At 46.8% G+C, this 14,565-nt stretch overlaps 1 protein-coding gene across 1 annotated transcript in view; it reads right to left on the bottom strand.

Annotated features, from left to right (window-relative positions):
• LOC144096771 (chitinase-3-like protein 1) overlaps window positions 1-7,106 on the bottom strand; it is a 1,054,958-nt gene extending 1,047,852 nt beyond the window's left edge. Inside the window, exon 1 of the mRNA XM_077629650.1 lies at window positions 6,983-7,106. Within this exon, the coding sequence (XP_077485776.1) occupies window positions 6,983-7,049 (67 nt within the window). The 5' untranslated portion in view covers window positions 7,050-7,106. The remainder of the gene's footprint in view (window positions 1-6,982) is intronic.
• Between the last annotated feature and the right edge of the window lie 7,459 nt (window positions 7,107-14,565).

Raw genomic sequence — 14,565 nt, 5'->3', positions numbered from 1 at the left:
CACACACACACACACACACACACACACACACACACACACACACACACACACACACACACACACACACACACACACACACACACACACACACACACACACACACACACACACACACACACACACACACACACACACACACACACACACACACACACACACACACACACACACACACACACACACACACACACACAAGCATGTGTTTTGCATTCACATTCGGTTGACTGTAGGGAGCTGGGGAGGAGGTTGTCTTCATATTAAAGTGACAATTACTGTGCAAATGCTTCGGAAAGCCTGCAAGTGCAATTATTTTTTTTTCTGTGTCCGCATTGCAAAAAACACTGCAGTGTACATTTTGAATACCTGACTAAAAGTTTTAATTATGTAATCTCACACTCGCCAAAAGTTTCTAGGAAAAAAAAAACACGACGTTGCGGGGTCCCGTATGGGTCCCTTGATCACGTAGAGCGCCGCAAGGAAGGACGGTGGCTTAAGTGCGGTTAAAATTGCGTAATGTCCGATTGTAGATCTCTGGAGTGTATCTTTATTTCTAAAGCCTTCTGTTATTTTGGCAAATCGTCGACCGTTGTGAAAACATAGCTATCGAACGAGAAGGAGTTCACGATCGCAATGTGAAGCGTTTTTCGGCCTCTTGGATATAAATGGTCCACATGTCTTTTCCCACATCATTGCTTCAGATGATCAGACTCCTGCGATGTTGCAAATTTTTGTCACGGGTTCGTTCGCGGCCCTTGGAATCGGCCGCACCGAGATACATGCCATATCACAGCAGACCACGACTGTACCTTCGACAAAAATTTTGCAGGAAAAAAAAAAACGTTGACGCAACGGATCTCTCGAGTACGCCGCAATTAATACGGGCAATTTCTACTGCAAGATATCTGCGTGTTTTGTTAGAAGCATGCATGCCTGTTCCACGGCACGCGATCAGACGACTAAAGGCACTACCGGGCGCGCCAATCGGAATGCTGGGACCATCCGCTTCCCTCGTATGCGCCAAAGTGCATGATCGTACAAAACCTGTCCGCCCCACATCCGCCTGGAAGCCGAAAACGAGCGGCCCGCTCGCCAAGCGGTCCTGGCGGAAGCCGCTACAAAACTATTGTACGACGGCCCTTATAGAACCTTCAACTATTGCAAAGTAAATGGGCTATTTTATCTTCCCACAGATGGCGTTTTTTACAATAAGTTTCGGCTCCTCAGCAAGCTTGTATCAGAAGAAGGAATCTCTACAATGCGCCGAGTTAAAAGTGCATTCAAAGTGTTTGACTAGTGCATCTGCTTGGTGCTGCAATGTGTCACCAGCAGTGCTAACAAGCAGAATTGTATGTGTACTATGTCCTTTAAGTGCTTCTAGTCTATTGTACACTTTACGCGTATTTGTGTAGGAATCCACAAAGGAGAGAAACGACTGCAAACTTTCCTGTTTGGATATACGCCGAGTACGCCTGCCGTTTTCTTTAGCATGCTTAAAGGTTATTAAGTTGTCAACCATAGGATAAAGGCGGAACTTTCACCATGAAATATTTTGGTCCTGGCGAGCTTTTTTCACTGTGCATTCTGCCATGGTCTTCAATTGTTTTGTACTTTACCTGCTCTCTGTGGGAAGGATTTTTGAGCAGTATCTATAACATGCACTGTGATCATGCATTGAGATCCATCTATGCCTAGGCCTGTAATTGATGAACAGGGCAATTCTGATAGCTGCCAGAGTAACTTACACTCAGCAATCTGTTCTTTAAGCTTCGTAGGAATATTTACCCTCGGGTTGATATTTTTTGTGGGTTTTAAAGAAAATAAGGAAAGACGTTACTTCCATAGCAATTTTCAATCACAGACTCTCAGTAGCTGCCAAGAGCAAGGGAGAACCATCAGCAACTGCGCCCTGTATTAAAATAAGTTGGCCCTTTTTTAATGAATATGCAATAGCAAGAAGATAATAGGAAATTTTCGATTATTGCAGATCGAGAACCAGTTCTAGTGCCTCCCCTAATAGGTGGTGTGCAATAAAACAGCCGACCAACAGGAATGGCTCGAAAACATGTCAATGAGTTTTTCGAGTTCATCAAAGGACAGACGATGATTTGAGGAGATACAGAAGGCGCATACGATTATTACTCTGCCAAAAGTTAATGTTCGTATTGCCAGTGCCTCTAGTTGATTAGCCAGTGGGAGACACTGAGGGAATGGAATTTTGAGCCACAACAGCAATGCCATCTGATGAGTGGGTCCTGCCTTTTCTGTCCTCCCTCCATATTTTTTGAAAGTTTGTATCCCTTGGATTTAAGTGCGTTTCTTGTGGGCATGTTTGGTTGATATTGTGCGATTATTTCTTATATTTCATCCAGATTCGGAAGATCTCGGCCGTTCCATTGGGTAATGCTCTAGAAAGCCATAGTTCTTAGTGAGGAAGTGAAGACTTGTAAGGGTTATCTAGATGTAGCCGCTTTATCCTGCGGCATAGCTGGCAGATGTCTTTTCGGTTTAAGGCGGCCTACGAAACTCCGTCTCTCTCTGGGGGACTCCCTCAGCAGCTCCGACTCTGAGAACCCGGTGTAACCTCCATTGCTTCCGATGAAGATGCGGAAGCAGGTGTTAATTTTTCAAGAGGAGACACTCTTTCTGACATTTGTCTGAGTTTTCCCAGAGGTCCTTGAAAAGTAGACCTCTGAGAGAGCAAGTGTTGGTGCAGCCGGAGGCTGCTTGGTGAGGAGCCGAGGTGGGCGCGCATCAGCGATGTTGTATTGAGTGCCCACCGTGACGAGACGACCCCCCCCCCCCCCCCCCCCCCCCCCGTCGCGCTGCGTCAGCGTAGGATCTTCCGAAGAAAAGCGAGAGCTTCTTCCGGGATTCCGAGAATGTGATGTTTTCTGTGACTTATATTTGACGTTTTTCTTTTCATGGTGGAATGCCTTACATATTCGCGAGTACGCGGCGTGTGGCCCGTTGTAGTTTGGATATTTTACTTGAGCGGCTCTGCAGTTGTCAGTTGGGTGCTTATAGGCAGCACCTGCCGCTTATGTGAGCTTTCCGCGGCATGTTTTCGATTTGTGTCCGTACTCTTGACAGTTAAAGCACCTGGGGTCGGGGATATATGGGCGGACTTTGCAGTGAATGAATTCTGCTTTCCCAGCATCTGGAAGACGGGAGAGTTCAAATGTCAAGATGATGTTGGGTGTAGCCACCTCTTCATCGTTCCGCTTTCTAGGTGATGCGGTGAAGGGAAATGACTCCTTGATCTTGGAGGCGTTCAAGGAGATCTGAATCTATTTCACTGATGAGGTCGCGTTCGGATAAAACACCTAGTACTGTGTTTAGGCTGCGTGGGTGGTGGGTGCTTACCAGGAGGTGAGCGAATTGTCTTTTGCTTGAGTAGGTTATCGGGTGGTCTTTCTTGACACTTCGACAAGAAGGTCACCGGATGAGAGTTTTTTGCACTGCAGTTTTTGCCTGTCATTTTATTGAGAGCCCTAGCAATAAAAAAAAACATGGCAGCAACTGGGCCATGGTCTACAAGCTAGTGGATGATCAAGAACCGAGGAAAATAATGAGAGTCAAGTCGAGTTCTGGCAAAGCTTCATCGGTGCGGCTCTTTTTCAGGGGTCGATCAGGTTTTATTAGAAGAAATATTACGCATGCGATATGGGTACGCAGGCGGTTCCCAAATGTCGCCTGTGGTTCAACTGTCTTCAGGAAGGTCCCGGAGCCCCCCGACTGGTAAAGAGACGGGGAGCCTTTAGGCCAGGGCTTGACCATGGCCCCGACCGCCACTGTTCATGGTTTCTAACCTTCACATTAAAACCTATCCCCACGGCGCGGATGACAGCTTCGGTATGAGACTAACGGTCCCTGGTGGCGCCAAGTAACTTCACCTTGAGACTCAAGGTGCCCTTTGCGGGCAGGAACAGCAATTTACCACCATAACACCCTTTGCACTTGCCAAAAATGCGCCATTTATTTACACAAACAATGGAGGAAAGCGAAGGAGAGTCACTTCTGCATTGAAGATTAGACCGAAGTAGAAAAACCGAAACTGCTCTTATTTGGTGAGATTGCTATATTTGTTCCCCTATGATTTCACGCGTCAGTTGATTACGACTTCCTTAAACAGTACAACACTAATTAAAATCGAAGCACGATTACCGTACATTCTGCACTGCGTCACCAGGAAACCACCGTCCACGTCATTGCTTCACTTGCACAGCCTTCTCCGAGGAATCACCTGGCCAGAACATATTTCAGTTTTTAGGTATGGACCTTAAAACAGCCAACGAGGGACTCCACACAGCAAGGAGACACGAAACGAAATTGGTCGTGTCTCCTTTGCTGCGTGCTGTTCCTCGTTGGCTACTGTTTTAGGTGCACTATGAACCAACTTGGTCAGATCCAGATTATCCTGTAGGTATTGACCTCAGCACCACATCACACATGCTGGAGGTACATACCCGCCATGTGGCTGAAAACCGCTGTTATGGTTTAAATACTTCATTCCAAGACGATGAAATGGGCCATTGGCACGTTCTGCTTGAGGGGAGCCTTGGAAATATCATGTGTTCAACCTGTCCACGACAGCCTCAACAATCACGTTGGTAGGCCGCTGAAAGCTGTTTTTCCTGTTTCTGTCATGTTCGCTATGGCGGACATACTTATGCAGATGCTTAAGTCCAGAACATCCGAGAAAGCTGGCATTTGAGAAGAAATCAGACCGGTGGTTCTTCCGTATATCCACGGGATATCCCACAATCTGCATAATGTAGCCAATCTCTACGCTGTGCCGCTGCTATTCTCTGCTCCACGCAAGTTGGCCTGATTGTGCTCTTAGATATCTCCGAAGGAAGCAGCGTGCGGGACTACATGAAGCGTCTCGACGTCGGGTGTTCTGTTGGAGTTGTGTATGAAATTCCCCTAACCTGCGGACTGTGGACCGACGTGTAACTGAACGACTAAGAGAAAACCACCTTTGGATAAAGAACAGAACTGAGTCTAATTTGCCCTTACACTGCCGCACATGCCCTTTGGGTATGTGTGATAACCCGGGCTGGCCTTTGCTGGTAAGGCCAACAATTTTGAGCTAAAGCCATGACCAGGTGGTGCGTGAACTTGTGGGGCTTCTTCCATGAGAAAAAAAAGTAGGATTTTATCAATGAGAAAGTAATGAAATTTTATCAGAAGGAATGCATGTTTTACGCATGCGCTCAGTGAACGATTCGAGAGACATTGTTCTTCTGAATAAAATCCTTGTGCCAAAGATTTTATTGTTATCCCCTTGCTTACAATTCTACAGGTGGTGCAGAGCAGAAGTCTGTTACTTTGGCCTACGACTGTACGTAAGGGCGTCGCGGCGTAGTTTTCTCATGGTTCATTGCAGATAGCGCCTCAAATGCGTTCCGGCTTTAAACGCCGTTTGAAGTTATGTTATGCTCACGCGTGAAATAATTGGAAACAAGTAAGTAACACTAGAGGTAACTATGTCTGTGCACATTCCGTCTCATAATCATAGAAAGGAACTTGTTTTATTATGTGAGCTTCGCTTTTCCTGTTCGTTTGTTTCATGTGACAGCGTAGAGTTGTCACACTAAAACCTAGCCGGTGTCCCAAAAGAAATCCGCTGATCGGTCAAGAGAGGTGACGTCACTCTGTGTCGTCATCACAACCTGCCGACCGCGTTGAGCGCCAACTATTAAAAGCCACAAAACAGAGATGTGCGCAGAGACGCACCTTCAGCCCATGCTTCCGGCACACTGTAGATTTGTATTAGATTCGAGGTTGTTTCTCTGCCACAGCATAGCGAAGACCTGCTTCTCCAGCTACCAGGGAAGTTGGTAGAGCGACAGTTTCTAGGAAAGTGAGGTGAACCGGCCACCAAGTGGCAACAAAAGCTGCAGGGCAACGTGCTGGCAACGTGCGGAACGTGTGTAAACAGAGAGCGGGTTCTGACGATTAAATCAGTTGGAATGGGACTTCTCCGTCTACGTCGTCCCTTAGTAGGCCTCTGATTGATAGAGCTTGCATAATTACAGTTAATAATGCTCACTGCCCCTTTGTTGCAACCGGTCCATAGAAATCAAGCATGTGAAGACAACGGCATCCCATTTTTGTTCTTAGTAAAACTCAAATGCTTGTTTCCTTGTGGCTACGTTTACATCGCAGATTTTTGCGAGCAAATGCAACAACTGTAGTGGGTGCGGTAAAGAGCCAACAAATAGAACAAAGCTCGCTAGTACGAAAACAGGGCGCGTCGGTGACAAGTGCGTCATGACGGGAACCACAGCTCGGGCCGATGTTCAAAGCAACAGTGTGAACACGTGACGAGATGTCCACTGTCTATAATGCTGTCTTAGAACGTCCTTGCATCTCTCGAAGGTCACACGCCTAAGCCGTGCTAAACAATGCATTTCTGAGCAGCTGCGTGGGAAACTTTGCTTAGAGCGCATAGGCTGGACGGAGGCCGTGAGCGTGACGACCGCAGGTGACGGAAACGATAATGACACAGCTCTGCGCTGCGCCCCATTGCGCGAAGCCGGAGAGCTGTCCAGATGCGCACATTTACCCATCGTTGTAGATGAACGTCGCGACCGTGGGCCCACGAAAGCAACACGCAATTTCCCTTGTAAGGCAATGCAGAAATAACTCGGCAAATAAGTGGACCAGCGAGCGAGGTTTGGAAGCCTCCACATCGCGCTTCGCTAGCGAGCGTTTACCAGCGAGTAGCCGTCACTGTGCCACGTACGAATGCCGCGGTGGCCTCGTTCATATGCATTTCGCGTGCGCACCGAGGGCAGTCGTTGAACGCAGGTGTAAGCTCCAACCATTCACTCGAGCGCAGCATATTGCTGCGAGAGAAAGCTAGCTAGGCACCTCGCAGCGATCGGGTGTTGCGCCGAGAAAGCCCTCTGAGCTTTCGGGGCCCCTCGCCGCTATATTCGAGGCCCAAGCAAGCCACACTCAGTCAGTCACTCACCCCTTTTGTCGTCGGCGTTCGGCACCGCGTGGGGACCGGACAGGGCTGGGGCGTCCTCGCTGGCCATTCTGTCCTTGTTCAGTTGTGCGTGGAAACCTCGCCGCCTCGCGATCCGGAGCTCTTTCTCGTCTTCTAGGCAATGGCACGCTAGCTTCCTTCTCTGCGCGCATGTCTACGGCTGAAGAGCTTCGTGGCCCTAGAAAATATTCGCGATTAGTTACCAGGAATGAGAGACGCGGAAATTGTCTACCTTTTTCGCGGAAAGCTTAACCACGCCGTGACATTAGTCGATTTGTAGACAACTTAAAGCCCAACATTTCGCAACGACGCTTTGGAGTAGAAAATAAAATAACAAGGAACATCGATTTTCAAACGAAAACAGAAGCAACCATAATTTAAGCTTATACTGACGAAGGAAAGAAGTGCTCTAAAGAACGAATGAACAAATAAAACTTTATTAGGATGCCGGCAGGATCGGCGCCGCAAGGCAGGAACGAAAGTGGCTGAGTAGCGCTAAGCGAGAGAAAATTTACACTTACCAGTGAGCGACAATGTTTGGAAAGGAGCTCGAAAGGAAAGCTAGCAAAGGTAGGTGAATAAGGTTAGTATCAAATGAACCAGTGCTTCATTAAAGAACGCAGGGCTGACGCTGAGCGCCTCTGCGTTTGAACGGAAAGCTCCTGGGTACGAATCCTGCATCGAGAACGTGCTACTGCCACATCGCAGTGACGAGAGCTGCATTCTGTGTGTGTTTAAAATTCCTGAAGTTTAATGATGATGACTGACCATGTTTGAATACTAAGTAAAAGCCCGAAGCCGGCATACTTCGACAAAAGAAAGCGTGGAAGTAAATGCATAACAGGCCCTCTCAATGAAGACTACGCTAGAAATTGCCGGGACCGATTCATGGGACCTCAGCTGTGGCCAGGAACCGCCACTTACCTCATATCACGAAGGGAACAGGATCAGTAAACAGAGGACACAAGCTAAGAGCTGCCAGGACTGAGAAAAGTAGAAAGTATCGGCCACATAAGTCAAATTTCGTCGCTAAAGGCACAACTTTCTCGTCGCAAATCAGGTTTTCATTATTTCGGAATGTATACTAAAACTCATTTGCAAATTCAAATCACATTGTTGTCATAAACTGATGACATTACTGCTCAGTTATAGGTAACCTTCGCCTTTATGGGGGTCCGCAAGCCGCAATACTGCATGAAGAGCATTCCAATACAAGCAGCAGGCGTAACTTCGTTTTGTTTTACGGCGAAGATTCATACTTCTACCGTCTAAGGAAATTTTTGTGTCGTCGTCGTCGTAAACAAAAAAGACCATGTTAAAAATTGAATATGGAAAAGTACCCACAAGCATAGAAATCGTATATCATGCAATATAAAGCAGTCGTAATGTAAAAAAGAAAAAGAATAATATATAAAAAAATATGCGAAAAAAATAGAAATAAAATTACTAAAAGTAAGACTCGACATACAAAATTTATATAGAAACACATAAAGCGCAAATTTCCTTTGAAATAAGGCATACAGCATGCACTAAGTATTCATTTTCATAAAAAAAACACAAAACAAGCATAAAAATTACATGATGGATGATAAGGCGCGTGCTAACAAAGGGAACACCATCCGAAGCGTCCCGGTAAACATAACATCAGCAGCTGCTTGGAAACGGGTTGACGTCATTCGAAGCCATCGTGTGAAGTGCGAAGTGCATACGGTTTGATAACGGCGCCTGCAAAGAATGCGAAGCACGTTCCTTCTCCCCGCGTGTGCTTCCCGGTAAAGATTACGGTTGCGTTTTCGTGTCGTTGTCGTAAGCAAAAAACGCGAAGCTAAAAATTGAATGCATACACCATATCTCCTATCAAATCAGGCATATAGCATATAGCTCAAGTACATTTCACTTGTCTCTGGTTTCCTTCTTTGTAGAGCCACGTGTGTGAATTTTCAAGTGATGTCGCAATGGGTAATTGGGTGTCGTTTTATAGCTTCGCGGTCTAACCGCCTTCACAGCGTAGATTGGAGCCAGAATTTTTTTCAATGGTGAACAGAATAACGCTAAATCCACAAGAAAATAAATGCAGACGTACGACAGTTGAAACAATACAGCGCACCCACAAGCGCAGCACCATGCTGATGTTAATGCTATTTTCTGTGCGCTACAAAGGAGGAATCATCACGGCGGTTTTAAAACCATGCTACTCTTAGGTGGCGACGGTAGAGTAGACCACACGGCTAAAAGCGCGGCCATACCAAAAGGAACGTGCTGTAACGAAAAAAAGACGTGATATTCAAAAAAAAAAACCAATGCAAGCCCCTTCACACGAAACAAGACGCGCTCCTAGCAGACAAGTGCACCCTGACGGGGCCATTCACTCATGAGGGCGTCCACACCCTTCTCATCAGGACTCCACTCGGTGACGTGACAATTTTGTCAGAGTGAATGACAGAAACGTGCACATGTTGAGGCAGAGGGTGTGTCACAAAGTTTATGCCTGCCTCGTCTTAAAATTTCCCCGAAGCAATGACGATTCCAGAACAGAGGGGAGCACTACGCTTCAAAAATGGTCTTATATACCAACACCATGAAAACTTTTATTTCCGATATCGATACAAGACACAGAACCTAATTTGATTTCCGATACAGATATTCGATGCTGTATCGGCGACATTTCGATACACCGCTTAAAATGCCAATAAAGCTGGTAATAAAAATTTGCCAAGGTCAAACTTTTCCCCTTGGGTTCAGAAACTTTTGACTGCAGTATATATAGCGCAGTGCCTCTGAAAGGGCTTAAACGAATCAAGCTGCACTGACCCCTTTGCTACCCAGTGTCTTTAAGGTACACTCTGGGCGCCGCTGATGCTATGATGACGTTGAAATGACCACTTCCAGAGACGAGCCTAGCAAAATACTGTTTTAAGCTAATATCCTTCATGGGAAATGGTATCTGAGTAGTTACTACATACGAATCAACATTAAACTTTTCTTGATGCTTTTGGCTTGTTACTTCAGCATTGGATGGCTGCCCCTGCATTTGCCGTGTAGTAAATGGTGCACGCTCCGTGCACTGCTGAAAACCCAACAGGTCGGGTTTAGCAGACGCTCGAAGTTTAGCATTGCGCGAAAAAACTAGAAGCGAAAGAACCAAAATATACGGGAAAAGTGTAACTTTTTAATCTGTGCAATTCATAGTTCAACTTTACTGAAAGGTCTTTAAAAGCAGCATTTGCTGAAACCGCCAGCCCCACGATGTGGCCGTGCGCTAAATGAATCAAATGAAAAAAGCTGCTGTATTGTCACAAAATCCCGTGCACATTCAGAAGACCGGCGCAGTGCGGAAGCAATCTCGTCAGCGCGCACCGTAAAGAAATCTAGGACCCTCTTCGCTAGCCGGCGCGGAGCCAAAGGAAACATGCCCGCGCGCGCCGTTGAAGGACCGTCGAAGGTCGGATAAATTCTACTCAACACCTACGGAGAGGGCGTAGCCTTAGCTTGCTGACTGCTGCCCTCTCCACTTCGCTCGCGCGCCGGTGATGGCACATCGCAAGAAAGAGCTCAAATTTTTTGGAAAGCTGTCTCCGCGCCTGCACAATAGGGACGCGCGCCTGGCGCGAGATTGAGAACGAAATTGTACAGTTTGTGCTTTCCGTATGTGCGCTCCTACTTTGCCGGGAAGAACGAATAGACGCTGATCGCGCCCATAAATGTAGGGCGTGGATCGCTGTCAGTCAGCGCGGGCTGCCATAAACGATGCAGCGAAGCGCGCCCGCTCGCCTACCGGGTCAAAACCACTCGCCCAGCCACGGGCCAGCGAGGCAGCGAGCGCAAGCATGCGGGACGGTTCCGTCATGATCCTCCGGTTTGCGGACTGTCTCAGTGAACAATTTGTGCTTTGTTCGTTTGCGTCTCGCTGTTAGTGCACTGAAGGTGTAATATTCCTCTTGTACTCTAATTTCTCTCGAGTGTTAGTGTGCGCGACTTGCATCGTATACCAAAACACTGTATCTGCTCTGCGAGTCATTGATAAATCCTCTGTTTCGTCTTCCTGCTGTAGAGCTCTACGGCCCCTTTTTTAGCCATATCAAATACGCGCGCTCTCTTGCAGTCATGCGCGCAGGCAGCGCAACTAAGTATGACCGAACAGTTGCTCGCCAGATGTGGCGATCGCTGCGGTGAATATTTTTGAAGGCCAGTCGATCCGCGCGCGTGGGGGTTCCTGCGGGAGCGTTGCTAGAGCGTAGTCACAGATTCGGCAGTCAGCACGAGACAGCATGGATGTGTTACACGGACGGCGGGGCGGCACCGTACCGGGATGAAGAGCGCAGATGGAAGTGGCGTCTGCAAGGATGGAAGCTGCCGTTTTGTCTCATCAGCGTTTCGCTGTATAGTTTTATTTCTCTTTTTAGTTCTTTCGACTCTGTATTTTTGCTCTGCCGCGCTCAGGTGTAGGGTCTCTTCTCTTGTAGCTGTAGCCTTGCGCTATCCCGAGAGGTACCGCATTTTTCGCTCTTTTGTTCTACCATGTAACCCTTTTGAAGCGTTGTTTTCTTCCGGAATAAACAGGCCTTTTCGTACTGACTGTGGGTGTGTCACTGGCCAGGCGAGACCACTGCTCGCGGACCCCGTTACTTGGAAGGCGAGGCCTGCACTTTGCACCCAACGTGAATTTTTATTCGATTACTGTTTCGCCCGCGAGTGTCGCGAATTGTTATTAACCTTCCAGGGCCCTTTCTTGTAGCGAAAGCTACACTACGCTAGCCAGAGCGATTTCGCCCGTCTTGGCCATCTGCTCCTACTGCACAAGCGAGAGTTTCGCCACAGGTGCGCCGCGCGTGACGTCAAAGCTACGCCGTCGACGCGACTAGAGTCACTAAATAAAAATTTAGAGTACCGGCACTCTTTTCTCTAATTGTTATGTGTCGCCGCCACGATCATTGGTCAGTTTGCTTCACGTGATATTTGTTTACGCTGCGACGGTTCATGGGGGCTGCCATTTTGTGGCTTATGTGCTTTTAGTCGACCAGCTGTGGTAGTCCTAGTGCTGCGACGCTGCGAGTGCTGTCAGTGGCCGAAGCAATGACCAAAGATCCCGCACTTCGCAGCATTTCAGCTGCACAGGAGCATACGAGGATGCCGTTTTGCTGCGTTGTTGGCTGTTTCAACTCGCAAAATGACGGAAAACGATTCATGCGCTTTCCGTTGGGGAAAAAGGACGGTGCTCGACTACGCGCATGGCTGCAACTCGTGAGCCGTGATGATTTCGAGCCCACTCCGTACTCCAGGATTTGTGAGGTGAGGCTGTTTTAGTGCATTTGTGATTTAAATAAGCGCTTTGTTTAAAATTTAATAACCGCACGCTCGTTAAGTTTGTCTCCGCGTTTGCATGCCGTTGTGCGGACGTCAAACTCACAAGGAACTCTGATTAATGCTGGTGCATTCAGTGTGGACCTTTACCCCCTTGTTTCTGGGAATTTTAAATTACTTGACGGACTTCATGACGGAAATCTAGCGTTCGCCGAAGTGCAAAAGAATTGTTGTCACTTTTTAGGTTTTTAAAATAATATTTTCGGCGGGCACCTCGTTGTTCAAGTGCGTGCTTTTCACTGCGATGGCGGGTAACAAACCCCATCCTCTTAATCTCTTGGTGCCTGTTCGGTTACAGTGATTGGCCTGTTCACTTTACGTAAATTTCCGCGTTTCATTTGGCGAATCCATGTTGCTACAAGATTTTGCATCCTTCAGTATGACATGAAACTTCACACCAATCACAAGCGAACTGAATGCATTGTTTGCACACTGAGTAACGAGTCCACTAAAAGAGTTTCAAAGCATTTTCACCGCCTACTAGCGTTGAGGCGCTAACGTGTTGTAAAATGCCTTACCGAATATAGTTAAAAACAGCGCACTGTGATAGCTCTTGCATCTAATTGTCACTAACTTAGGTTATCCCATTTGCAATTCCTTCCCCTGTGAGATAAACTCAGCAGTTCTAATGGGATGCTGGTGAATAGCTGTACCTCTGCACGAATTTAAGTAATCTTGTAGCAAACTTGAGAGCGAGGCGTTGAAGCAAATATAAAGCATTCAAACAATGTTTTGTATTGAATAAATATTTCATTGTTTGCTGATTGTTTACTATTGTTTGTTAGGCCCACTTTGAAGACAGCCAGCTTGAAACAGGCAGGTCTGACGGCCGAAAACTACTCAAGCGGAAGGCTGTTCCAACAATCCTAGCATGTGACAACTGGCAAAAACAGGCTAAGGGAAAGGTTTTCAGGAGGCGAGACAGTGACCAAGCGCATGGTATGGCATTTAGCTGGTACACTGCTGTATATCGTATCATGCATGACTTAGATGATGTGTAAGGTTTCTGATTTTCTTGGAACTTCAGACACATTGGTTACCACCCAGGTGCTTGCTGCCTCTACATTTCCCCGCAATGTGCATGGCTGTGAAGTGCAGCTTCCTACACCAGAGATCGAAGCTCAGCCTAATTAGACAGGTAACACATCTGTGTATGAAAGTGGATATAGTTCAATGAGGCATAGGTGTGTTTATGTGAACTGGTAATGTATAATTCAAGCTCATGGCACGAAAGAAAAAGACAAGGAGTAACAGAATAGGGTACAGAACGCATTGTGTCATGCCCTTTACTCTGTTCATCTTTTTTGTGCAGTGAACGTGAAGTATATACTTGTCGACAGAATATGGCCGCGAGTTGTGTTGAAAATATTTAATATAAAAAAATTGAAAGCGTTTTAGCTTTCTAGAAGCCCGAATAACAAAATAATTACGTTGCATTTGTCTTAGAGCCTATCATTTTATTATTGTGACTTCTTGATTGTATAGGAAGCATTTACTTATTCGACCACGTGATGTTTACGTTTCAAGTGTATGTGAGCAGGCCGCCAGTCAGTGAAGAGCAGCGTTTATTGCCGATAGGAAACGGGTTTATGAAGAGACGGGAGGGTGACGCAATAGGTCACGATGCTAGGTCACTGTCAGCGTGATGTCGGAGTGACTAAACTCTGCTACAGTGAGTTTAAGTGCAACTGTAAAATAATGTTAATCAAATCAATCGGACCAAAGCTGCTTTGCTGATTGATACTAATGTAAGCAGTTGCGGTATATATGTATTTTCAGCACTGCTTTGCTTTTAAGCACTGCCATGCACCACTGAAGTGGTTGGTAACAAGTAAGTGTTACGCTATCGAGTATACTGATTTTCTACATCTTAGAAATAGGAACTCTGACAGCATTTTTTTTTTGCAGGTGCACTTGTCCCGGAAAAACAATACACGAATGCATGAACCATGCCTGATGAGCAAGTTAAGGTACCTATCATACTAAGCAAGACCAGTGGCCGTAATACCAGAGTGGTTGTGTGCAAAGTGTGGCAATGAATAATTCTACAACATCAGCCTGACTACACCCACTGCAGGGCAAAGGCCTCCCTCATGTCTCTCCAATTAACACTGTCCTTTGCCAGCTGCGCCCACCCTATGCCTGCAAACTTCCTAAACTCATCCGCCCACCTAACCTTCTGCCGCCCCCTGCTACGCTTGCCT

Source organism: Amblyomma americanum, chromosome 7 (assembly GCF_052857255.1).
Source record: "Amblyomma americanum isolate KBUSLIRL-KWMA chromosome 7, ASM5285725v1, whole genome shotgun sequence".
In the NCBI taxonomy this organism is placed as follows: Eukaryota; Metazoa; Arthropoda; class Arachnida; order Ixodida; family Ixodidae; genus Amblyomma; species Amblyomma americanum.
This window is presented reverse-complemented; position numbering and strand designations above follow the sequence as displayed.